The sequence below is a fragment of the Numida meleagris genome, chromosome 1 (genome assembly GCF_002078875.1).
Source record: "Numida meleagris isolate 19003 breed g44 Domestic line chromosome 1, NumMel1.0, whole genome shotgun sequence".
Lineage (NCBI taxonomy): Eukaryota > Metazoa > Chordata > Aves > Galliformes > Numididae > Numida > Numida meleagris.
The window spans coordinates 101932685-101960675 of NC_034409.1; the positions used below are offsets into that span (position 1 = coordinate 101932685).

The window sequence follows — 27991 nt, forward strand, 5'->3', positions numbered from 1 at the left end:
TAAATTCACCTGTTATGTTAATAGGCATGATCTGGCCTTAAGTGCATGCCACCATGATACTGAAAATAAGAGGTTTTAATCAACTATGCTGTGGCTTAAACACCACTTTTCAGATGTAACTCTACATCAGTTATTAATTTTTAACGTATCTTAATACCCTAAAAATATACAAATTAAAATAAATTACTCTTATATATTTCTTTATATCAAAGAAGACTCTTCAAACTCTTACAAAAAACAGTCCAGAGGTAAATGTGTGTCATATCCCAACAGTCAAGAATTTTAAGTAATTGATATTATTTCCAAGTAGTTTGCTTCTTTCAACACACAGTTTATTGCCTCTTCTTCATTTATTACTTAGTTCACAGAAAGAAGACAGACCATTTTATTTCAGAAAAATGTTTCTCGACAAAGTGGACAGGTGGATTTGTTGCTGGACGTAAACCATTTGTACTGAAAAAGAAATAGCACAGCTTAATATATAAATGCAAGCTGAGTATCAAGAGCCTTGGTTTGTCACTGATAAAAAGGATTACTAGTGAATGAAGTTAACTATCAAAACATTCATTTTACTTAACACAAGAAACTGTTAAAAAGCCCTTTCCCCTTACTTGCACACATGTATGTGTGTGTATATACATATTTGAATGTGTGTGCATACACACACACTGTGTGTGCGGAAGTTTTTATTCTAAAAACAGACAAAAAGCACACATACACACAAAGTAATTCCTGTCCAGTCTAATTTTAGCCAAAAGTAGTGTTTTCAAAGCAGCAGGAATTCCTGTCTTGTGTGGCAATATAGGTGTCAACATGCTCTAGCATACTCAGTAACCATACAAAAATGCCAATGACATCTTGGATATAGTTAATTATCCAGATTAGCAGATCAGATGAAGAGCATGCTGCATAAATCAATTTTAACTTATTCTGTTTCCTTATCCAAGCTGCTAAGATGCTCCTGCTACACTCTAGCGAGATGTAACGGCTTATGTTTTAAGTGAATGCAAAATGGACTGTTCGAGTAGAATTCCTCTCTCATTGCATTTTAGCATAGTATTCATGCAAATTATTTTGAATTCACTTAATCCCAGATACTCCAGCAACACAATGGAGAATTGATGGCATTGCAGTAAAACAACCTGCCTCAAACTATTAAAGGATATTTTGCCTATTTAGAAGGTTTTAGTGTAGGTACTTACCAAGCAAGCTGAATGAAACTTTTTCTTGCATGTTCTGCAAGCTTTTTTGGGCAGAGAATAGTTGGAACCATGAATGACTGAAAAACAGATCATGCAATCTTCGATGCCCTCAAAACGTTTATCCACATTATTTTTCCACAAAGATAAGCCTTCCATAATACTTCCATTCTAACAGAGGAAAAACAGTTATTGCTATTATAGAATTCCTTCAGAATATTCTTACTGTTATACTTAAGTACATAAAGGAAATTAAGCCTGAAGACTCTAAAATCTCTAGTTGCTGGCAACATGTGCAGTTAAGTAATTTACAAAACCAACATATGAAATACAGATAGTAGTTTAACCTTTAGAAATGCAAACAATCCTTGCAACAAAAAGAATGCACTTTCGATTTCAGAATTTTAATTCACCATTTTCTCTCCTTTGTTCTAAACAGGGATGATGCAATTTCAGCAACCACCAATCTCAGGTACATCTATATATATTTTTCAAACTATAATTGAGATGGCATTGCCACATGCTGTGACTACTGGCCCATGCCTTATGAGACCTTACAATTCTCAATTTTGGCTATAGATTTATCAGGACTAACTAGACAGAAAAAAAAGAGGGAGATAAAATTTTAACGTCTAGAGAGAAGCAGATTGTAAGAGTAACCAATTCTATAAAGAAGTTTGAGATCTGAAGAGATGCATTATATAAATCTAAATAGTATATTACTAGGAAAATTCTCTTATGCTTTCAAAACTAGAGGCTTTCTCTAAACTCACCTGATGTGTAAGGTAAGTGCTTAACTGCAGCATCCAGTTGCGCCATTGCTGAACAGCCACACCAACTCTCTTTCCACTCTCAACTATTATAGACCCTAGTGGGTAATTTGATGGAAGCTGTATTATTAGTTCAATAAATATATCATCAACTGAATAGGTAGCAATGACTTCCCGTGCAGCAGACCGAGCTTTTACCTATGAAAAAAATGCAAATATTAAAAATGTTTACAATCAGAGAGGTGCATGTCCTTCTGTAGCCTTTTTAAAATATAAGACCTGTAAGTACTACAAACATTAAATAGTTTTCATAGACTTGGAAAATGTTTTTCTCAAAAGAAAAAAGTCACTTACATCTTGGCAATCTAAGAAATTAAGAGCCATTTTTCAATCTGATGGCTGATTATATTTTTAATGAGCCAAAAAGTAGTATACTGGCAGCAAAATCTGCTTACCTCTTCTACTTTCCCAACATTCATGAAAGCCATGCTTTTCTAACTTATTCAAAACACAATGCTCATAAACAGCAACTTACTATATCGACAGCAAGCTAAATTATGTTCTCATCAGCCACATGGAATATTAAAATGCAATCATGTAAAATACTGTAATAGCTAAGAAACAGCATTTATTTCAAGTTCTACAAAAAGTAAAATAAAAAACAGGAACAAGAAGTCTTACTAACCGTCATGCCGTTAAATAGCTGTGTGCTAGTCTGAACAGAAGATATTTCCTGTGAAGAAAGCACACTGCTGACATACTTGCTTGTAAATTTATCCACAACATTGAAGACACGTTTCTCACAGCTATTCCACCAAAGCCTAACCATGGCTGGCAAGTCTTTCAGTGTTATATGATACACAGAACAAGCCAAATGCGGAATCTGGGATGACAGGGCTCCTGTACCTGTGAGAGAAAAGAAAGGACATTGAAATACTCCAACACATTAGTCACAAATGTTGGTACTTCTACACCATGTACAAAAAAACCCACTGATATCAATATAACTGCAGTAACTGAAATTTTGTTTACTTCTGTATTTCTTACTATAACTGCCTGTTTGACTCCACCTTTCTCCATCTGTCTTGTTTCTTTGTTTCTCGGAGTAACACTTAATGGAAAAGCATCTTCTAACTTTAGAGGATGAACACTAGGTAGAATACCCGAAAATCAAGAATAATTTTACATTCTGGAAATTTCAAACTGCTTACTTTGGAGTGATATTTGGAGTGCATTTGAGGTTTGCAGTGCTCTACAGAAGCGCATAAAGAGATGATCTAGTACTTGATCTAGTGGCTGGCAAACCTGCCTCTGGCAGGGGGGTTGGAACTTGATGATCCTTGGGGTCCCTTCCAACCCAAGCCGTTCTATGATTCTGTGATGAGGGACGTCTTTCTCTCAGAACGTTGTGTTAGTAAGTCCCCACACTACCCTATTTCTGCCTTCCTGTCATCCAGATAAACAGCTTTGCAACATGCAGTGATGTTCAAGCACAAAACTAAGAAATGAAAACTCAGTATCTTTGTAGGTACATCAACAGATGTATCAACATCTATACAGGTACATTAAAAAAAATTTTAATGAAGTAACTTTCAAAACTACTTCTCTTTTCTGTGTTTCTTAGCTAGAAAAAGCGGCAGCTTATCTCATCAGAATTGATCAAGAGTCTTCTGAAAACAATGGTAAAAGCAACACAGATGATTGAAAATATTTAAAATATATATTCAAATATATTTTTGATTTTGTTTGTATATATTCAAATAGAAAAATAATCAATTTAGCATTAAGAAAATAAAAACAATGGAGAAATCCCAGGGTAGATCGCATATTTTTGTATTTTGGTATCTTTGCATACATAGAGAAAAAAATACATCATCACTACTAGGTAACTAATAGCATTGTTTTGATTTTTTTTCTGTTAAATATTTCTTTGAGCTTCAAATGGGGAATTATTGGGAAAAAAATTAAACACATTTGTGTTTATGTACACGTGTATATCTATTTTATAGGTAAAATCTACTTTTTTTTTTTTAAGCCTGAAAGTATCAAAACTCTCTCAAATACACAAGTATTATTTTTACTAACCTTTGACATCTAAATGAAGCTCTTCAGTAAAGAAGGTTTTTGTATCCTTATTTGGAACTTCTGAAGTCATTCCAGAAAAGACAGGGTTTTCAGGCATTAGCCTGAACAAGTGATAAAGCAGTTTGTTCAAGCTTTTAGTTCTTCTAAGGTATTGTGAATAGAGAACTCGCAGCTGATGGTGTTTGAACAAAGAAACAAACAACAAAAATAAGAAAAAAAACAAAAACAAAGATGAGAATAAAAAATTTATTCTGCAAATAATACAAGTATGTTTCTATATGGAGAAAAAGCTATCCTGAGATTCTGGATGAGTGTTTAGAATAGCGACTCAGTTCTTTGTAACCTTCTGAATGATTTGAAGATCATAAAATCTCACAAGCTTGTTTAAAACCAGCAAAAAGAAACATACATTAATGAATGCTAAAGCTTTATTACTCTAATATTGCCATCCCTAACAGACATCTAGATCTACTGATGCTTTTGGAATGGAATCCCACTAAGTCCAAAGGAAGCAGGACAACATATAATTAGAAGAAAGAGGACAAATAAAATCTCAATACCCGCATCAAGTAAACATAATAAAAATTAATTTGAAAGGAAAAAAAACTGAGTATATACCTGAGAAGAAGCCGCTTTGAAGAAAGTTAATGTTAACTTCCAAGTGAGAAGATATCCTAGAACAAGGCAGAACTCATCACTCAGGGGCTGAATAACTGCGAACTCCCCAACCGGAATGCATTCTAGGATGTTTTCTAGTAAGAGCTCTTGAGTGGCAAGGACAGACATAAGAGCTGCTGGAGGTGATCTATGGAAAAATATTATCTGACATTGTAAACTGAAAACTTTAGCAGAGCATTAGCTGAACTTATATGCACAACCTTCCCAGCATCCTTTAAATAAAGCAACATAGGTAGAACACAGAAGGGGTCTTTTGTTACAGGAAAGCTTATTTTCAGATTCACACGCCACTGCTAGATCTTAACAGTTCTTTCTCCTGTAAAAAATAGTTGATCTCTCTCCTCCTCAGAAGAAGGATATAAACGAAATACTGTTCACAATCTGAAAAGATGAATTTAGTCTATGGCTGAGCTGATTTAAACTCCATCATGGAACACTTAAATTTTTTCTTCGGTCAAGTCACACCAACAATGGAGCAACTTATGTGTTGGGTGTGGGTTTTGGCAATGGATTAAAACACCTTTTACACCTCTGTTTTAAAACATGTTATTAATCACTGGACTGCGGTAAATAAATAAAATCAGTTATCCTATTCCCTGTTCAAATTGTTGACTTCTTCAGATTCAATCTATAAGCCTATAATCTATAGAATCAATCTATATAAAATATCCGGGTCAATTTTGGAGAGCTCCATTTTTAATTTGGTTTGAGGATAAATTCATCTAAAAGGAATAATCCATGAAGTTGAAGCTACTGGTGCAGCTAGAAATATTCTCAATACAGCAATCCAGTTTAAACATCTCTGGAGATTTTACAATGGAACATGTATGGTCCAATTACTTTAGTAACTGGATCCAGAAAACAATTACAAATACTGTTTCCAGTTTTAGTAAAAAGATAGATGTAATCAACTATATTGTATATTTTCAACATTCATACTTCTTATTGTCATTTTAAAGTTATTAAAATTAAAATTAAAAATTATTTACATTTTAACAGCTTCTGAAAGACTACTACTGTGCTGCAATTCTCTTTCAATAAATAGTAACATGGACAACAGTATCAAAAAGAAAAAACATGAGGAGAAAACGCATACAATACTAATTCCTCCTCTTCATCACCATAGGACTTCAGATCTTCATCATCAAATTTAGGCAATTCAGGCATTAACCTATAGAAATATGAAAAAGAAATCAGATTTAATTTTTAGTTACTTTTAATGTATCCAATGCATAGCTTTTTTAATTATCAATGTCAATATTATTGGCAATGAATAAAATCAAGCAATTATTTTTGAATAACATCATGAAGTCTTAAAGTTATGTCATTCAAAGCCGGTTCCTAAATGACTATAGCTAAAGAGCACGTAAGCCTTGCCTAGTTCTCCAAACCTCCCAAACACTTCAAGTTGTGCTATAAGAAACATCTCCATCTCAGAACAAAGCTCTTACAATGTAATGCCTCAGTATAATGGTAGCTTCTCACACTCCTCCCAGCTGCTTCACAATCTGCATTTTGAATAGTCAAAGGCACATAGCAATCTTTAAATTCTACATTTGCTCTTTTTGTATTGGAGATATCAAAAATGTTCACAAGAACATGACACATTTTTCTTTACTTTCTTCATTTTCTTATTTAAGTTAGTCAAAATAAAAAGGTCAGACTATTCAATGATAAATATTCAACTGTGGTTACCAAATCAAACCTGGTATGTTTCAGTTTACATTTCAGGATTTTAAAAGTACTAAAATATGTGCTAAAAATAAATAACTTTACAGTTACAACAATATCTATTTAACTGTGGCATAGAAAATAAAATTGTATTTTCATGTACTGCAGGAAAACTTCTTTGTATGTATTTAGTTTACTTTTATAATTAAATTTAGCATTCATGGCTTTACATCACGTGCTCTATTCCAGAACACAAGTTGTCCAGTTAAGCATTTACTTCCCATAATGGCATATCAATTTGCTAAAGATGTAAGTGCCTGTTCTAGAGCACATTTTAAAAATAAATAAATAAGGGGGAAGGAAGTGAAAAGAGTGAGACATTTCTTGACTCTTACTTATACAACATGTGGTAGACTGAAATCTGTACAGATCTAGCCCGGAAAAGCAGCAATGGAGATAATGTATTTAACAGAGTCTGTAGATTATCTGGAAGATTTGTTTTCTGGCCTGCAACAAACTTTGCTGGTAGCTTATGGTTTAACAACTGGTCCTTCGAGATGTAAGTTAGAGCTTCACCCAAAGATGTTAACACTGAGTTCTGAAAGGAGCCTTCAGCTGCAGTTTTCGTTTCTCCTATATAAAAGAGACAGGCAAGCACAGTGAATGGATATTATCATAAACAAGCATAACTAGAAGCAACCCAGACTACAATTATAAGAATCTATCTTAAAAGCAACGCAATATGATTACTTCACTAACTAGCATGTGTAGAAAAAAAACAATTTTACATTTATGAACTATAAACATACTATTATGTTAACATTATATTCCTATGAACTAAAAAATATGGCCCATCAAGTTCTATTTCAGAATAGCCCTATTATGTATCTCCAGCGGCCTTCCTGCCAGTTACTGTATACTCACCTGTGACTTTCACCAACAGAGGTAACAGCAAATTGTGAATTCCTTCAGAAAAGAACTCTTTCCATTCACTGACCAAGTTCACAGGAAGGTTTTCAGTAGTCTTAGAAGCTGCAGATTCAAAGTAAGCACTGAGGGCAGATGCCAGGTCACAAGTGACACAGGCAAAAATCTGCACAAGTGGGACATGATAGAGTGAGTGGTTTTCTGATGTTGTCTAGAAAGAAAAAAAAATAAGAGGAAGATTTCATAAATTCGTAATTTGGTTTAAAGTAGATATTTTACATTCCTTCCCTATACCCCAAAGTACAATTTTACAGAAGACTCAATTGCAAAGACTATTTTATAACTATTTTAAAAGTTTGAAAATGTAATCTGTATTTTAATAAGACATACTGAAATGAACTTAAGTCTCACCATTGTTTAGAATCCTAGACTGCTTCCCTTACATGACCTTCTTTATAATGATAGACAAAAACTGCCACCAAGTGGATTCAGAAAGAAATGTAAGCATCTGTAGCTTTTCCACTGCACTTGTGCAGCCAAGCAAGCCAAAAATGCAATGTGAAATCGTCTCACATTTCCAAACATAAAACTGTACCCATATCACGCCTACATTTCCAAATTGCAGGAAAAAAAAAAATCTATAAAAACATAGTTATTTCCCAGTCTAATTTTGAAATTCCTCCTTCCTCATTCCCCATCCCCAGCCTAAATTAGCCTACTATGTTCCAAGAGCACTGAAAGGATTGCATTATAAACTGCAATGTAATGGTTAGTAATAGTCTCTTTCATATTACCTCCAACCAAGCCAGCATGGAGCACATGATAAAGTCCCATTCAGTATCAGCCAAAGGAGCTGTAGAATACTTCAGCAATAAGGGAAGGTAGCGGACCATCTCTATGTTGAAACCAAGCAGCTGAGCACTTGTTTCTTTCAGATTGCTGAAATAAAAATACAACTAAAGCTTACACATTGTCATGTTGTAACTGAAAGTATTTGTTTCATCGCCTTTGCTTCTCCACTTAGGACACATTAGTCTTGTACCAGGCTCTCTGCCCTACATGCTTTAGACACTTTGCCCTTCAAAATGAGAATCCTACATTAACTACCAATTCAAAAAAAGTCAGTCTACAGGTACAAAACAGATGATCAGAGGTACTTGCTCATTTGTATGTTATTTTAACAGATTCCTAAAATTGTAAAATTTACACATTCACCCAAGTGATATACCTACATAAACTGTGAAATGTAGCAATTTTAACAAAATCAGTGCAAGAAAAATAGTTTTTTAATTAATAGTCGACGAAAAAGCTGACGTAAAGCCTACGTAAAACCTATGTAAAAGCATAGAGCTCAGCAGAGCTAGCAGTTGGCAACCCTCCTTGTGGCAGGGCAGTTTGAATTTGATGATCCTTGAGGTCCCTTCCAACCCAATCCATTCTATGATAAGCCCTCAAGAGTCCCAGTATTGTAAATTATCTACAAAATGTGCTGCCTGGATTTTTCTCACTACAAAACAAATACTGGTACATTTTAACTCCTTGCTGGAAGTTTAGCTTTCCAAGTTACAATGTCAGGTCCAGAACTTTAGAAAACTTTGATACCAAACTTAAGTGTCTTTCTCCCGTCTTAAGCAATCAGAATTTTGAACTGAATATTCAGCTACACCAGCAAAACTGGTCAGCTCTGTATGCTCTGAAAACAACCTAAAAGAGTTCCTAGTTTCCCAGCTTTGCTTACACAATTACTGTCAAACATATTCAGTCTGGAGAAGAGGAGGCTCAGGGGAGACCTTATCGCTCTCTATAACTACCTGAAGGGAGGTTGTAGTGAGCTGGGGATCGGCCTCTTCTCTCTTGTAACTAGTGACAGGACGAGGGGGAATGGCCTCAAGTTGCACCAGGGGAGACTTAGGCTGGACACTAGGAAATTCTACTTTTCTGAAAGAGTGGTCAGGTGCTGGAATGGGCTGCCCAGGGAGGTGGTTGAGTCAACCGTCCCTAGAAGTGTTCCAGAAACATTTAGATATAGCGTTGAGAGACATGGTTTAGTGGGGTTATTGGTGGTAGGTGGATGGTTGGACTGGATAATCTTGTAGGTCTTTTCCAACCTAGCAAATTCTATGATTCTATGATATGTAAGAAAGTCAGCCTGTGTTCAGGTAATTCCCTTCAGTATGACTTATTAGATACTTAAACAAAGCTATCTTAAACCGCAAGATGAAGTTCAACAAAAACTTAAAAATATAGTATTAAAATGGTGGATGACAGCTTTAACTTCTTATTTTGTTGATCTTGTTTGAGTTCACAACCACCCTGTATTTCTAAACTGTTTAGAAACTGGAAAAAAAGAAACACTGCAATTATCTCAAAGTTGCACCCACCAGCTAAAGAGGAAGCTGTCCTCATTATCATTTTTCCAAGATATTATGATTTTTAGTACTCCAGGTAAGAGGTGATCACAACCAAAACTTCTGTCATTCAAGCAGGAATTCAAAATGGAGAGACACCCAAAAGCACCTACAATACAATAAAAATATTATCCCTCAGGAGATGTTAATTATCAAGCTAAGACAAACATTAGAATTATGTATCAATTGGATACTTAATATCATAAAAGAAAATAGTTTAGCTGCTGTCCAAACTTTAATATTCAATCCACAGATGCCATCGTTAAATCAGAAATACCGTCACCAGCCTAAACGTTCAAACCAATAACCAAAAAACTCCTGTAAGATTCAGAACAAACTAAGCCTGAAGAACAAGCATTATGGTTAACTGTAACGATAGAAACATTCTCTTCAATTGCTGCACAAAACTAACACTGAACATTTCCATACTTCAAGGACATTCATTTGAAAGAGCTCATGTGAAAACATGAGGACACTACCAAGGGACAGATGTCAACAGTTTAAAACAACCAGAGAGTTTTTTTCAATTTAAGTGTAGTCCTGTTAAAAAAAACAGAAGCAAACAAATCAACTTTCAATTTTTCTTATGTAGACCATAGTCAGTAAAACGATGTGCAAGACATCATAAAAAAAGCATAGAGGTTTTTTTTTGTTGTTTGTTTGTTTTTTTAAGATCATGTGTAACTCCAACACACAGAAGGATTTTGTGTATTTATGAAGACTTCCTTAAAAAATAATAAGTTTGTGAAAACTAGCAATTTTTTCTACAGGACATTCAAAGCAACTACAACACATCTCAATCACCTCCTTAAGTAATTTTTCAAAAGCTGTTAGAGATGCAGATACAGCAGCTCTGACTCAGCACATGACATGACATTCACTATATGAACTGCTCAAAATTATACATAGACTTCAAAGGAGTTCTCACTGAAGCATCCAAAACTAGTCACAACGCTACCAGTAAACCAGTATTTTGCATGCTGTGTAAAGCCTAAATGATGAAAACTCTAATATTTACAAATGTGCCTAAATCAGATAGATCAAACAAGAAAGGTGTATCAAAATACTTTTGACTGATATTGTTGATCTTTAAGTTCTAATTTTGGACCAGGCATGTATAGCTGTACTTCCTTAAGAAGACAGAAAACCAGAATGCCAAACAGCCTAGAAGAAATACACAAACTGCTAGCACACTCATTTCTAGTAAAATCAATATGATTGTAGTTAATTCATATAAAAGCAAACATTACTACAAAATAATGTTCTATAATGAAGTGCGCTGAGGTAGAAAACCATACTGACCATCAGTACTGGAGAGTTCTGTCTGTGTACATGTCATAAGTTTGGCCACGCAGTGGAAAACAAGTTCTCTCTTTTCTTCCTCGATTAAAAAGGGTGATAGGCACTGAAGTGTATGCAATCTGCCCTCTGTTAATGGCAGAAACCTATTCAAACAAGCAGAACATCAAAAATAAACAAATCCAAAATTTTAGCTGGTAAACAAAATGCTAACTGGTTCATATTGATCTAGAGGCCACTTAATAGCCTGCGATGTAACTAATCCCACACACTACACAGTGTTTAGTTTTTACATATCATATACAACTCAATTTTCAGTCTTCAGATGTCAGTCACCAGAATCAGTATTGTTTAACATCATCAGTATTTGTAATGTAAATTTTGCTTAAGAGATCACAGGCAACAGTATTTAGATACCCTTCGCTCGTCTTAAAAAGCTTTTTCATCTCACAGGGTACAGCATTTTCTCCATGAATCACTTTGGCCATGGTTAAGGACCAGAGTCTTCCATGTTCCTCTGACCTTCAAAAGAAGAAAACAGACTCTGGTTAATATCTATACATAAGCAGCTCACAACACAAGTGTTTGGATGAAGTATGAATCAATATACAAAAGGAAATGTTGTAGCACTTAATAGAAGTGCTTAACAGTGAATACTCTACACACTGCAAAGTATAAAGACAGAGCTAAGGGCTGAGGTTTTACTTGTCCTGACATACCTATCAAATATTGTTTGCTGAAGATTAGTTGTATTACTGAGCACACTGAACTTCTGATACGAGATCTGCATTTCTTCTAACATATGAAGATACTCCTGAAGCAGATAAGGAGGATTCTCCAATTCTTCAATCCATTGTAATGAATACAACAGTTCTGCAACTAATTAAACAACAAAAGTAACTGCTGAGTATATTCAATGCGTAAGTAAGAAGTTTGCTTTTTGTTATTGTTGTTGGGTTGTTTTAATGTACTTTTAATGTACTAAGACAATGACGTTTATGTACAATCTCAGATACTTCAGAGCCCGAACTGGGTATTTGCCATGACATCATAAGAGACAAAAGAAGAAAAAGCAACAATAAGCTACCCTAGACGTTTGGGAAGTTTTAAAGGAAATCAAGCAAACAAGAACTTTAAATCCTCTCCATACCATTTTTTTTTAATATGCATTTCTTGCAGACAAGGCAATCAAGATCTAAATCCAGGAAAAAAACAAACAAGAACCACAACCAAATCTGATGCTAATAGATAGTTAGTATGTGGTTAGTTTTGTTGTTTTCTTAAATTGGCTTACAAAGACCTACATTGAACAATTACACTTTCCTTCACAGTGGGACATCTAGAGGTAGAACTGTTAATTTGACAATGCTGTCTCTGATCTTAGATTTTTATAAATCAAAGGAAATGAAATTTCATCCAGCAGAAATCAGAAAAGTTACAACTAAACACTGAAGGCTTTTATTTGATGGCATGGTTACAGCTGCTGTTGTCCACTCATTCCAATGCACCATATATGCTTTGGCAATGAACAGCTTTGAGGTTCACTGTGAATTCAAACTTCCCTAAAATTGAAGTCCTGTTGAGGTAGCACGTATATAAAGCAAAAGGCCCTAAAAGTATAAATACAGACTCATACTTTTAAAGGAGACCTAAAGCAAATATATACATATATTTCTAATACTCATATGCCAGACTAATTATTCAATTCTAAATAAACTTGAGTTGACAATTAGAACCACTACAAAATCAAATTCCATCAAGTTTTACCACTGTAACTTACTTATATTGTCTATTTTCTTTCTTTCAGCATCCTCATTTTCCTTCAACATATCATTTTCTAGTACAAGTAGCACCATTTTACTTAATAAGGCTGAAGTACACAGATGTCCTGGAAGTTTAGTTGTCCCACAGAGCTTAACACATGATCCCAAATGCTCACAATTCATACTCAGCCTTCCTTCCAAAAGAGGTTTGTGCATCCACTGTAATATATGCATAAAAAGTTTATGAACAAATAACTGACATCTTAGTGATACACAGAAGACGAATGGTTTATTTAATGTTAAAAAATTCACAACAATTACCAAATAACCACGGAAGATATAAATTAACACCAAGAGCATAATACTGAGGTTCACTCACTCAAGTGTATAAGAAATAAATCCACAGCAGTTACTTGAGACTGCATTGTTCCCTCAGAAATAAATACATACCTTTAGAACACCACACATCTTACAAAAAAACAGTAGGGTTACTGAAGATTAGTAGTTAGACAGAAAATAATTTGTCTCCCCCAATCTAGTCCTGGCAGCATTTTGTTTACAATCAGCACATTATGTTACCCCGCAGATATTAGAGCTTTGCAAAAAATAATCTTACAGAATAATTAACTTAAAAGAAAATCTTCATGAGATATATTCTGTCGGATAAAATTTCAGAGTTGTGAACTAAGTTGCCAATGTTTCATGCTAAAAAGTATAATTTCACAGATTTTGCTCGTCTCCAGCAGTACAAATGGAGCCATAAGCATACAGATTTTGTCCTAAAGCAGGGGTAAAGACCAAGAGAACCAGAGGACATGCGCTGATATGTATAATCATACTTGTGTCCAATTACATGATGCTGCAGGTAAGATAAACTACAACACAAAAGTCAATTATCATTTTCATACCTCAGCAGAAAGAGACTCACGCAATTTCTCCCATTCAGATCTGCTGGGCATAACATGCTCAACATAAGCTCCCACAAGACATCCAGACTGTCTGTCAGCTTCCAGAAGTGTAGACAATAAATCGCTAACTGCAGAGATCAAAACCTGAAGGCTGAGAATAACAAAAAATGCTGCAAACAAGTTTGGCACTATCCAGTAAAATCCCGTTGTTTTATACAATACAAAATGCTACTTACGTGCTATGCTTTAATTATGCTTTTAAGCCATAGTTCCCACCTCTGACATACTTAAACTCTAAATAATGCAGACACCAAGTAAATATGGAATTGCACAGCTTTGATCTTCATTTATTTTGGAGAAACAGCATATTATGACATGGACAAGTACATCACAATTACCTTTTGACATCCAAAGAGGAAGACTGAATTTGATTCTTAATCCACAGTGCAGATTTATACAAAAAGGTGCTCTGATTCTGCATACTCCGAAGCTGACAAACAAGTGAATTTACTCCACATATCCAAGTGTGCTTTAATTTGCAGACAAGCAAATCTATTGTAAAAGTAATACAAATAATTGAAAGAAAATGCATCTTACAGCAACGATCACATGTCTAAAGGTGCTAGAGCAAGTAATTCTCTTTCCTACATGATTACATACGATCACTGTTAAGGACAAATATGTAAATCTCTAGGTGTGGAACAATTTTAAATTAACCTTTATACACAAATAATATTTTATCTGAGATTAAGAATGATTTTTTCACCCCTCTAGCTAATAAACCATCTCACAACAAGACCTAAGAGGTAAGTAAAACAACTGAAAAAAAAATAACAGTACAAAACCAGACATGGTCAGAAATACAATTCTTTTTTCAGATCACCTGTTAAATGTGTAGCATCCTGCCTCTGAGCGCACAGTTGGAAGATGGTAAGCAGCAAGTCTTCTGAGGATGGCATCAGTAAACACCCTTTAACTGAACTGAAAAAGCTTGAGGCTACATCACAGATGAAAGACACTGATGGTTCGGTATTTCCAGCTTCTGAAAGGTCCTTAGCTTTAGACAAAGCTGCTTGAAGTTTATCAATAATCCTTTCGACATAAATTTCACCAATCAAAGATTCTATTGGGATTAGGAAAAGGACAATGAGCTTTGATAAGCTGACAAACATAATCTCTCAAAGACATCTTATCAGTATGTACTTACCTGCTTTTTATTTACTAATATTGCATGCAAAAATCAAGTGCAAAGTAGTTTCAGTCTCATGTATACCTCAATTCTCATTCAACAGCCATCTTGGAACACACAGCCAAGGATCCTTATAGTCAAATACCCTTTCTCTATCTAAACCAGCTTAGATAAAAGACACATGAACAGAGCAAATGCAGGGTGATACCTTTAACCATTCTCTGTCTTCCTAATTTCTGGCAATCCATTGTGAGCCAAAGAATCCACCTGGACATTAGATATAATTAACCCAGTCAGATCCATCTTCTACGAATATCAGTCCCTTTCTGACTGAATCTGTGTAGGCTACTCTCATTTATACTCAAACTCCACAGCATACTGCTGCGTTGAGTTCCACTAATAATCAACTGTATGAAGAAGCATACCTATGTCTTTCCTCAAGCTTTAAACGTAGCAACCTCAGGTTCTTCTCTTTTAAGAAACAATGAGAAAATCCTTCCTATTTGCATTTTCCACATGAATTATGGATTTTATGGCTCTTTATCACAAACCCCTTTGTAAACTTTCTTTGTAAGCTGAAGAGTTCTCGTTCATTTGATTCTAAACAGAAACCATCACTTTTGTCCAACATGTTCTTTGGGTATTTTCTGATTTTATTGCAGCCTTTTTTTTTTTTAAACATTTAAGCGATCAAGAATATTGAAGTGACCAAAACTACACACCATAACAAAGATATTGACATACTAGTGCTAATAATGATATTCATTGGTCCTCAGTTCTTCTCACAGCAGCTGCTGCTAGAAATCTGTATTCCTATTCTCTTTCCTGAATTTTAACAGTTTATTGAAGAGAGGAAGTTACAATCACGTTCTCACCTTTTATATTAGTCCTGAATTTCAGTTTTATTTTTGTCAGTTAACCATTCAGTATCACAACATACTGCTACAGATCCCTGCATTTTTATTTTGATTAATCAGAATAATTTATCAGAAACAATTACTGCACTTTCACAATTTATCCCTATTCCCCTTTAATTCCTACCATTTAATAGGTTATTTATCCATGAAAAGCCCGTCCTTTTACTTCATGACAGTCTACCTTGAGAAATTCAGAAGAGAGAACACATCAAAAATCTTTCTGAAAGTCCATATACTCTACTTTGGCCTAAATAAGTAAGTCAAGTAGAACCCTTAAGGTCTCTTAGGCTTCATCCAGTGTGCAGTAAAACAGGTCACGCAGCACCCAACACTAAATTAATGCCCTGAGCTTAGCAATACCTTCAAGTTCTACAAGTTGATAAACAGCCAAGTCATTGAGAAATCAGCCCTAGGAAACCACTGAACCATAAGGAATCATGTTTGTTGAAGTTTCTGTCTGGAGAGAGGAAAGAGTTCTCCTGACGCTCCTCTACACCTAAATTTCCAGAATTCTCGTAACAAAAAAAAAATCAAGTCTAAGTGCAGTATTTACAATTCACAAACCCCAAAGATTAAAGATGTTTACCATTTTTAATGTGTTGTGACAACACCAAGCTCAGGACGGTCCACCTTTCTGAAGAGGATGATTCTGGTGAAGTTGCTATTTGTTTTAAACCCAGGTGACACAGATCATCTGCCAGCATTACAAGTCTTTCTCCAAGCATATCTCCTTTCAGCCAGTCAGAGATTAACGAAAGCTTTGTTGTGCTAGAGCATGCCTGAGTGACAAAGAGAAAATAATTCTAATAATCTTTTCAAGTTATTAACTTCATAATAGAAGTGAAAGATTCATACGCTGTCCTCAGAAACCACAAAATAAGCCTACACAAGCAGAGCAGAAATCCAATCCTGTCACAAACAGTAACTCTCTAGGTAAATATCTCTGTGATCATTCCACTAGTTTCCTTTTTGGCAAAAGACAAGACAGCAATTTATTGCTAGGCCAGACCTCTACTTCGGGGTGAAGTAAGACACCTTCTAAAAGCACTCCTTTTTTCTCTTCTCCAACTACAGAGCCCAGAGAATGCCTAAATCGAAGTAAAAAAGCCAACTTTTGGATAACTAAAAGTTTTGGCTGAAATAAAATTGATTTACAGCATCGAATTTCTCTAAAAACAGATGACAGTTCACGATCAGAAAAGCACTGTAAATAATAATGTGATAAAAGCTCCTAAAATACACAGTATCTGTGAGGAAATGCACTATCGTCAACCCAGTAGATCATTAGTCAAATGCTACAAATTTTTTGGACAAGAATTTGCAATATACTCCATATTTCATCCCAGGCAATCACTTACATACCAGTGTTTCGATATCCCTGTGCTTAATAATGGGATACTACCTTCTTCTTGTGCACGCAATGTACGGGTGATAATCATTTCACAGCACGCTGTCTAGATCCCTAATCCATCGCTATTTTATGGTCTTCAAAAACAATACAGGAGATGACATACTTATTTTCAAAGAAAACATGAAGTCAGTGATAATCAACAGAGAAAGATCACACAAATATAGGTGATGATCCTAAAATTATCGGTCTAATACCCAACTCCACTTTCTCAAGCTTTGAAGGGATGACTGGAAATGAATCAGGAATCCTTCTGGCTTAAAGGGCAAGCTGATCAAAAATAGAATGGACAAAGATGCAGGGAGGTTTTGTGTGCGTGTGTTTCTGTTTTTTGTTGCTGTTTTGTTTTTGTTCTTTTATTCCTGCTTTTTAAATTATCATTACTTTCTAAGACTAACCCTAGACTTAAATGGGGTTAAAACAAACACTTTGAAAGTATTGCTACATTCCTTTACAATTACTTAGAAAAAAAAGAAAGAAAAAGGGGACTAACATCTAAATAAAACCAGAGAAATATTAAAAACTAAGCAAAACAACAAAAAATAAGTCTAAAGAGGTACCTTCTGAATTATCTGGAGAAAAACAATCCATTTCAAGTCCATCTAGAAGAAAAACAAAATTCCAGAAAATTTAACATGAAGTATTTGCTGAACCTGAAGTATTTAATATCTTTCCAACTATTGGTTTTAAAATTTCATTTTCTGCGAGTGATAAGCACAAGTTGCTAAGTTTCAGTAACAAAGTTATTTATCAGTTATTTTGCTTCCCAAGTATCTCTCTAGCACCCAGACCAATAAAGGACTGTATTTAAAAGAAAGGCTTCCCACGACTAGCATAAAAGCACAAAGCATGACGAATAAGGTAGGAATAGAGAACTTCTGATGTTACTTTTATTTATATATGTAAACGTATATATAAACAAATGTTTAATATAAATATATATAAAAAAGTATGACTCCAACACTGTAATGTCAACTTTTTCTAAATCTACTTTTGTTAGGCTGAACTTTAACATGTTCACATAGAATATAACTCATTCCACATCCCCAAAATAAAAAGATTAAACAACCACATGCCACAGAAAAGTAACTTCAATAAAATCTAGTACGAAAATACATGAGACATACCTTTGTTAAATCATCAAGAATGACTTTCCTTTCATCATTACTGTTGCAACAATTAAGCACACTGTACAAAATATCAACCAGAAAATGCATGTCTTTCCTCCAGTCTTCTTTCAGCCAAGTTATTAAATTCACATACAGAAATTGTACAGATGGATTTTCATTATGAACTTTTATGTCTTCTTGGGATTCAGCTGGAGAACAGCTTGTGTTGCTTCCCTGCTCTAAAAGTACTTGAAAAACTCTGTTTGATGAAAAAGAGTTGAGGAGGGCAGAAAGGAATTTCAAATGCTGCTCTGACTTCTGTTCATTGACATACACAATACTCAGCTCAGAAAGGCTACAGACTAAATTTTCTAAAGGTTCTTTCCTTAGAATTGAACTATGCTGTAGGTCAGCTTGTATTTCAGAGTCACTATTATTCCTCACTTCCGGAATCTTTCCATTCTCTGTGCTCCTTTCAGATTCATCCTCATCTGAAAATTTTACTTTTAGAGATTTTCTGTTGTTTGGTTTTGTAGCAGTCTTTGGATTCTGAAGAAGTTCCAGCATATCAGATATGGCAAACAACGTCTTCTCATCAGCTTCCAACTTATCAACATGAAGTATACACATTTTTAAAAGATGGTCCCAAAAATTTGACAGTAGTCTCTGGAAAACTTCATTTGTATTATCATCATTGGTGACTTCAGCTTTAGCTTCCCAGGAGCTTAGTGTTTCTGCTATTTGATAAAATAACGGTCCATGTTGTAACCTGGGCTCCTGAAGTACAGCATCAGTTAGAGGAATTAGCTATAAAGGAAAAAAAATAAATTGATCCAACTAGAAAAGCTTTCTGTTGTTTATAATACCAGGAAATTCTGTAATTTTGAAAAACATTCTGGAAACCAAGACCAAAACCTCAGAACAATTAATGCTGAATTTATAGCAAGGAAAATATTGAACAACTTCGTAACATTACTTTTTTTTTTTCCAAAAAAATCTAGTGAGACTTTCAACAGAGAAATAAATCCTTACAGAAGTTGATGGTTTTCCTTAACTTCGAATTATTACAAGTACATGAAACAACACTAAGTAGATACCTGGTCATATATTAGCATTTGATGCATTTGCCTTTGTTCATCTTCTTCATCTATTTTCTGTAGTATGGCAAAGCGCAGACATTCCATAAATGAAGTTATAATTGCTGAACTTTCTGAAGGACTGGCTAGTGCTCGCTCACTTGACAACCTGTTGAAAGGTAACATTGGGAGGTGGGAGTGGGAACAATCAGTTGTCTGTGCTTCAGAGAAACCCAGTGTAATACTTTAATGCAACCTTGATTACGTTGCTTTTATCCAGACAAAACCCATTCAATTGTCAGATAGAAATGAATTCAACAGGACATGTTCAAAGAGTCAAAACAATAAAACCAGGTATGAAATACAAATTATATTAAAATAACTTTTTCATCTCGTTTCAATATTAAATAGAAAAGAAAAAAAACAACTACGTAAACTGAGAAAACTTCTCCAACCTAGTATACAGTTCACTGATTCAGCTCTTTGTCAAACCTCACCTGCAATTTTCTATACACACTGATCAGGTTTAGGTGTTCAAGAAATGTTTAGCTATTGTACTAAGAGACATGGTTTAGTGGGGAAATACTTGCGGTTGGTGGACGGTTGGACTGGACAATCTTGGAGGTCTTTTCCAACCTTGGTGATTCTATGATTTTACTATGCTGTGAAATGCTCTTACTCTTTTAAGCCTGTGGCTTATGTTATAATACAGAAAGAAAGGAATTACAGGAAAAAAAATAAAATCGAAGAAATACACAAAAACCCATCTGAAGATGGTTTCACCACAATCAGTTTGACTCGGAGCAACAGTGACGTTTAAATCACCGTTTAAAGACCACATGAAATTGCTATACAACACTACTTTCTCCAAGAACTCTGCTAATGATCACTTCACCATCAGTCAAGAAATGATTTTGGTTTAAATAAGCTCGGTTTCAATAATTTTAGTTTTTCAGAAAATGACATATATATGTTTGAGTACATAATGCATACATAATATGTAGATTACATTTGATAGACAGCTGTTTTTGACATTTTAAAAGGAGAAATATGGTAGCAGTTCAAATCCTTTAAAATCAATATAATGAGAAATAAACTTCCTGCACATAGTAGATTTCACAACCACAATGCTAACCCACAATAATCTATAATATAGTGAGACCTCTGCACTGGCAAGAGGAACCTGATCTCTCCAAAATGACTCAATTTGAAATTAATTTCCCATTTTTCCTTTTAAAACTTATCATGAAATAAACATAAAACTTTGACAAGGAAAGATAAGAATGCTTTTGGCAAGGAATACATAATAAAAAAATCACATAGGAGGTACAACAGGCAGGAATAACTGCAAAGGATTGACTTTAGCACTGGATATGCAAAAGTAATTTGAAAATGTTATTTTCAGATACCGTAGTGAAGAGAGTTTCCCCCCCCCCGCTCAAAAATACATGATACATGCATATTTAAATATCCTCAAGCCAAGAAATATAGTTACCTATGTTTAAATGCTTAAAGATTAGTCCTGTTCTGTTTCCAAACACAAGAGACTGATAATAAATAAATACAGTTTTTGGTTCGTACCCTTGAATTATTGAGCTGAAAAGAGTTCTGAAATATTCCAGCTTTGGTTCTGTGATGCCAGGAGGTACCTTGCTAATGAATGGCAAGATATTTGGGTATATAACAGTAGCTAGTCCTCGTCCACCTTCTCGAAGTACTGTCCACAGCTTTGGGAGAACTCCTTTTCTGGCATTTACATGACTCCAACAGTCCTAGAGAAAGAAATATACTTATGTAAATTAAATGAGAATATGTTGCTTTGGAGGAACTCCTTAGGTAGACATTTAATCTATCTGGTGAAGTTGTAGCTGAAGCAATTTACTGTAAAATTTAAATTTATTTGCCAGTATTTTTAAAAATCCTTATTTCAGCTTCCGAATTTTTATAAGTTACTGTGATAAAACTACAGTTAAACACTTCTTTTTAATGATCCCATACTTAAGAATCTTTAATAAAAAATCATTAGCATAACTGCTTCTATATTTAATTCTCTGTTCTTATCATTAAGAATAAGCATTGATATCAAAATCCTAACTTCAGAAGCATCACTAACTTCAAAACTTCCTGAAAAAATCTTCTGATGATTACAAAATACCTCAGCACTTTCTTCTCACACCTTAAAGATTTTTGTCCTCTGATTTATCATCGTTCAGGATATCTGTAACAAAACTGTTGAACATATATGATATATGTCTACGGGGAGCACTGCTTGTCTGCTGCTTAATTCAGTAAAGCTGGTATTTCACTCAAAAAGAAAAATAAAAAATTAAAATAAAAGTTTGGAACTAAGCATTAAATTAGAAGAGAAAATAAACAAATCAAAAAAGCACCGAAGGTCATTTTTGTAACCTTCTTTAACCAAGAAAAAAGTTCTATTTTTAATTCAACAGATTCAAGTTAATTTAATTAAATTTATCAATCTACCCATGCTGGGTACAACAGATTCGAAAGTCGCACCAATTCTCTAAGGAGCAAGGAGGAGTGTGAAGCACTGATAAATTCATGTTATTAATTAAGAAGAAAACCCAGATAGGCTGTTCTTCTTTATTCTACACAAATAACTCTGGTACTTGGTGAAAAATTAAATGTGACATCCTGCCCCTTAGGTTTATTACATTACCTCAATGGTGGCAATAGCATAAAGGACAGCTTCCCAAAGGGCAGGACACACCACTGCATCACCATCATCAATGCTGAGAAGAACAGCAGGACAAACTCTTGGTGCTTCAGCTTTCACCAGCTCAGGCAAGTACTGGCAAAAAGCAGAAGCCAGCTCAAAGAAAGCTGAACGAACCTGATGGACCACAGAAGAACAAAATCATTAGGCATATGACAATACATTGCCACTATGCAGGTTTAAAACATTCCTTCTGAAGATAACAGGCAGGCTCCATATTTTAGCACATCAGCAAAGGTTTAAGTATTATTAAAATAAAATAATATTTAATATTTTAAAGTAATCTGGTCCTTGATAATATGCATTTTACTAACTTTACATTTCACTTCCTTATATATTTCCTATTACATGAATTTTAGAACAGTATTATCCATTCATAGTCTAGAAATCTGAGAACTGTTTCAAACATAATCCAGCAAAATATAGAATTCATTCTTGAAGGACACAAGAAATTAGTACCTGCTTAGATACAATGTATTATCTTGAAAGAAAAGTCACCCAAACAATTAAAATAAAATTACCTGTGGTGTACTGTGTTTACCATATTTCCAAAATTTGTTCTGAGACAGAAGTGACATTAATTTTCCCTCCAATGAATGCATCTCTTTCTTTGGCAGCATGCTAAGCAACTTTTTTAAAGCTAACAAGGAACAGGTCAAAATCCGGAAAAATTTGGCTTCTCTTTCTTCCTCTGGTACAGTTCTCAGAAAAACGAAAGAAAACAAAATTAAAGTGAACCCTAAATTAATCAACAAGCTTTTCGTATGCTCCAATGCTACCAAATTACTCTACAAAGTAAGAGTTTCAAGTCATCCTGTCTTCCACAGCTATTCATAAATACTACTTCTAAAAAGATCTGAAACAAGAATCAGGCTGCTGATAATAATAAATGCTTTCACAAATTTTAAATCTCAAGGAAAGATGCTGCGATCAGACTCGCATAACCATTCTGTCTCTTTAAACAGAGCTAGATCCACCACCTCAGCAAGAAGAGTAAAACCCAACATAGACCAAGATTGAAACCCATCAAAGTAGGTTAGCATACTGAGGATCACTGAGTGTATCAGGTGTTTCTTTCAGAAGGTGATCTTGAAGAACCTAGGGAGGAAAAAAAAATAATATATATATATGCATATACACACACACACAAGAATATAATACTTATGTGAATAATATAGTCTATATATTATTCAGAAACAGCTGTACAGTAAAACTTGAGAATCCCTGAGCTGAGTTTCTTAAATGTATTACAGACATGCTAGCGAGCAAGAACACAATCTTATTGACCCTTGTTAAACACAGTAGCCTTTGTTGAATCTAGACTTTGTTATACTTCTTAAGCTGCAGCCCTATGCTGACATGTTTCTGGCAAAAAAGATGATAAACTTAGACAAAACAAAGTGGTTAAGTTGGAGTACGACGGCCCAGCAATGCAAACTTTATCTTTTTAAATTCAGTTTCGTATTTGAAGAGTAGCATTAACCTTGGTACAAATACCATTTGTTGGAGTTTTCTGAAACAGCACTCAGCATCCTTTAATCATCTGCTATTGCAGCTAATCAGCATCATTATTCTACCTATCAGCAACATTATTTGAAGACCGAGCATCATTACAGAGAAATGCATGCAATAACATTCGTTTCATTAATTCTTATAGTTGTACGATTCCAGTCATTGCAACAACAAGTCAAAAAACACAAGAGATGTCTTTGTATCAGTATTTTCTTCACATTAGTAGGAGCACAGTTTCAGGTGAAAAACAAATTTATCTCACTGAAATTTAACTATGAATAGGTGGGGACAGACTGAGTTTTAAACTCGGAATCAAAGCTGACATATACACACAAAGCCTTAAAGAAATACCAACTCACGTTGAGAATTTCATCTTTACAGAACGCTAAGGCTTCGGGTTGTTTGCTTGAAGGAAAAGCTTTTTCAAAAGCTTCTCTTGCAGCAGAAGCAGCAGGGGAGTAAGTGTCACATTGTGCAATTAGCCAGTATCCCATGATACTTTTTAAGTAAGGGGCCAAGTGTTTTTTCACTTTAAGAATCAGTTGCTCAAAAGACTGCTGAGTTGCTTCTCGAACACGGCGATCATGATCCTGTTGAAGCAAAAAAGAAGTATATTTCTGATGCCAAGTATTTCAAAGCAGAAGAAATTACATGCACACACAGAAACAAAAGCAGCTCTTTCTCAGTTCAGCCATTTTTGCAATGAATCAAGGTATGTAGATTTGAAAATATTCAAGTACTCTTAAATAGAGTGATAACTTAACACCAACATATTCCTTACACATTATACATCCAGAACTGTAACCTTTCCCAGATATCTGTAACTACAGTCATCACCTCTATTTTATACAAACATTTCACAGAAAGACTGGAGGAAAGAAAAACAGAAAGCCTTGAATACACTTTCTGAATGGAAACCACCATAAGCCTACACAAATTGTGCACTTATTTGCAGTTTCTTTGTATATGTTTGTTTATTTGTGTATCAGTTCACATCATGACTACCTAGGCTCTTGGCTTCTAAAAGAAACATCAGGGACAATTCTAATGGATTCTAATGATTCGTTCCGTTCAATATCATGTTTTCAATAGTAGCCGCTCCAGATGGAGGTATCATGATTAAAGAAAGACAAGGTCCAAACAGCAGAAAGAGCCCAGGAATCAACAGCTGAAAGTTCCCCCACTGCCAATACAGAGACATCTCACTAACAAATAATGATACTTTCCATCATTTTCTTTTTCCTAGAAGAAGCCAACAATTCCAACAAAAAAATAGAGATATCAATAAGCCTGCCTTAAGCGTTTTCACAGGAAGCATCCAGAAAAATCTCTAATTTATATAGTTTTGTACTTACTAGTGAGATTTTACAATAAATTCTTGGCCAGTATGGAAGAACACCTTTAACAACTTCTGCTTCTCTTTCTTTGCACATCATACCAAACTCTTGCATAGCCTAAAAATAAGATATCAACACCATGATTTAAGAATTGTCACATATCCATATTCTCCAGTTTACCAGCTCCTACTACAAACTGCAACTCTCTTTCAAAAATTAATTTATTTCTTGCAATTGAGCATCCATAGAGTTAATTTTATGAATGCTCTGTCAGCACTGCCTGCTGGGCAGTCTTAGAAGTCTTCCAAAGTACCTTCTGTACTGCAGCTCTAGTAAATATACTGGCATGAACATATGACTGGATACCCTGATAGATTCCTTTCCCAACCTTAAGAAAATCAAGAGAGCTCTTCCAATATACATTTTTATAAGGGAAAAAGGGATGCACCTACTTTTAATTTTGTTATGATATCCCTTTTAGAGAGTTTTCGCAAGACCATTCGGAAATCAGCATCCACGAGGCTGTCAATTTCCTCCGCACCTTGAACTGCAGGAACATAACCTAGATCACTCTGCGATGTTCCAAAGCCAATAAACCCAGGCACTGTCCCGCGTTCTTTAGCGAGGAGCTCTGCGGCCCGGCCGCTGCTAGAAGGCTAACAGAGAACACAGACATCAGTCAGCTATACACATCAATCACTTATTTAATTTTGCACGCATCAGGCATTCAAAATAATCATATTATTTATATTATATAAATAACCTTCTATTTAAAACAAAGCCTTACAAAAAGGGACATCCACGGTTTAAACATAGAAATTTGACCTAGAAAATCATTTGTCTCTTTAGACTCAACATGCCACTTCCTTATAATAACTCTAATCCATGAACACTTATGGAAAATTATATTATTTTTACACATACAAAAAAAAAGTTTAATAGAGAAGTCCTTCCATAAGTTAACAATTTATTAAGAAACTATTTCTCTTTCTTCTATGCTGCTTTTCCACACTCTTCTCATGTTATTGTACATGAACCAACACAGCTCCCATGACAGGCTCATAGAGTTTGGAGGAAAATTTGGTCAGACAGCTAACAAAGAATGCTAACAGCAACAAAGTAAAGGGTCAAGAATAATTTAGAAGAAGGGAGCAAAAGGATACATATGTAACACAATGTAACACTATCCTATCAGACTGTAGTGAGCGGTTTGGAGCAGTCTGGGGCAAGCATATAATTTTGCTTGCCCCAGTAAAGTCAACACCTTGCTCATGCTACAGCCACGTTTATTTCAAGCATGCTCTTCTGAAGAGACTGTCCTGAAACTGAGGGATGCTTTAAAGTTATCTGTAATACTGTATTATAGAATACAACAATAGAATCATTAAGGTTGGAAAAGACCACTAAGAGCATCCAATCCAACCATCAGCCCATTCCCACCAACCACACCTTCAGTGCCACATCCACACGATTCTTGACCACCTCCAGGGATGGTGACTCCATCATCTGCTGGGGTGCCTCACCTCTCTTTCTGAGAAGAAATTGTTCCCAATATCCAACCTGAACCTCCCCAGAACAAATCAAGGTCATTACCTCTCATCCTATCACTGTTACCTGGAAGAAGAGGCTGACCCCTACTGTGCTACAACCTCCTTTAAGGTGGTTGTAGAGAGCGATGAGGTCTCCAGACCGAATTCCAGTTCCCTCTCCCCATAAGACTTGTGCTCCAGATCCCTCACCAGCTTTGCTATCCTTCTTTGGACTCAAGGCCTCAACACCTTTCCTGTAGTGAAGGGTGCAAAACTGAACACAGTACTCCAGGTGCAGTCTCACCAGTGCCAAGTACAAGGGACGACCAGCTCCGTGGTCCTGCTGGCTGCACTACTTCTGATACAAGTCAGGATGCCGTTGGCCTTCTTGTCCACCTGGACACACTGCTGGCTCATGTTCAGCTGGCTGACGACCTACACCCCCCTATTCTTTTCCTTCCCACAGCTTGCCAGCCACTCTGCCCCAAGCCTGTAGCATTGCATGGGGTTGTTGTGGCTAAAGCACAGGACCTGGTACTTGGTCTCGCTGGACCTCAAAGAGTTGCCTTCAGCCCATTGATCCAGTCTACCTAGATCCCTCTGCAGAACCTTCCTACTCTTAATATACACCAAATACTTTTTAATTCCTAATAATTGTTAGCTTTGTTTTTGGGTAATGACAACTTGCTGAGGTTCACCCTACTTCTCTAATTCCCTTCAGGCACATAAGATACACGAACACATGTCACCCGACCTCCCTACTGGCACCGTAAGACACTTTTCCTGCGCATGAAACATCTGCAACAGGGACGTGCCCCTCGGCGTCCCCTCAGAAGACTGCGGGCTGGGTCAGAGGTACCCTAAAACACCCCCCACCGGCTCCTCGGTCAAGTTTCACCCGGGCGACTCAAAACGGAGTGCTGTGGTGCCCGCCTGCACAGGCACGGCCGGGCCGAGGGACACACCACCCGCACCGGGGACAGGGCTGCGGCCCCTCCGTCCCGCCAGCGGACGGAGAAGGGCGGCCTCAACTGCCTACCAGCAGTGGAGGCCACGAACCGCGAAGCCGGACCCCGCCGCCCACCCGGGCTGGGCCAGGCGGCCCGCCGGCCCCGCGGAGGGGGACAAGAGCGGCAAGGCCGCAGCGCTCACCCGCACGTTGCCCTTGGTTCGCTGCTTGTTCTTGCCCCCCATGGCGGCGGCACAGGCACGGTCCGAGGAGCACCGTTTCCGGAAAGACGAGGAGCAGCGACGCGGAGAGGCGGGGCCAGCGGAAGTCCCGCCTCCCTCCTGAGCCCGCCCGTTGTGATGGCCCCGCCCCCTCGCCTCCTGCGTGAGCGTTCCCACACCTGGAGGAGGAGGGCGTGGGGCCTTTATTAAGCCGCTCTGTTCTTGTAAAATTAAAAGGACTTCATGATTTGCGTACCCTCAGCCAAGGAAATTTGTGTGTATCAAATAAAATCACTTCA

The 27991-nt window shown here is 36.1% G+C and overlaps 1 protein-coding gene and 1 long non-coding RNA gene across 2 annotated transcripts; one reads left to right on the forward strand and one right to left on the reverse strand.

Moving 5' to 3' along the window:
• LTN1 (listerin E3 ubiquitin protein ligase 1) lies at positions 311–27857 on the reverse strand. The gene is made up of 30 exons (XM_021403829.1): positions 27675–27857; positions 25446–25649; positions 25012–25110; positions 24016–24246; positions 23190–23242; positions 22666–22846; positions 22088–22261; positions 20989–21179; positions 19429–19576; positions 18350–19138; positions 17783–17824; positions 16401–16593; positions 14592–14831; positions 14107–14260; positions 13709–13859; positions 12818–13019; positions 11757–11916; positions 11455–11559; positions 11041–11183; positions 9712–9847; positions 8125–8269; positions 7328–7541; positions 6799–7036; positions 5829–5903; positions 4673–4859; positions 4055–4226; positions 2655–2875; positions 1973–2167; positions 1203–1370; positions 311–453 (listed from the first exon to the last, which is right to left on the reverse strand). The coding sequence occupies exons 1-30, from the start codon at positions 27714–27716 to the stop codon at positions 391–393; spliced, it is 5316 nt and encodes a 1771-aa protein (XP_021259504.1). The 5' UTR covers positions 27717–27857; the 3' UTR covers positions 311–390.
• Positions 1366–5337, forward strand: LOC110402167. The gene is made up of 2 exons (XR_002440952.1): positions 1366–1671; positions 3594–5337. It is a non-coding gene; the product is annotated as an uncharacterized LOC110402167 (long non-coding RNA).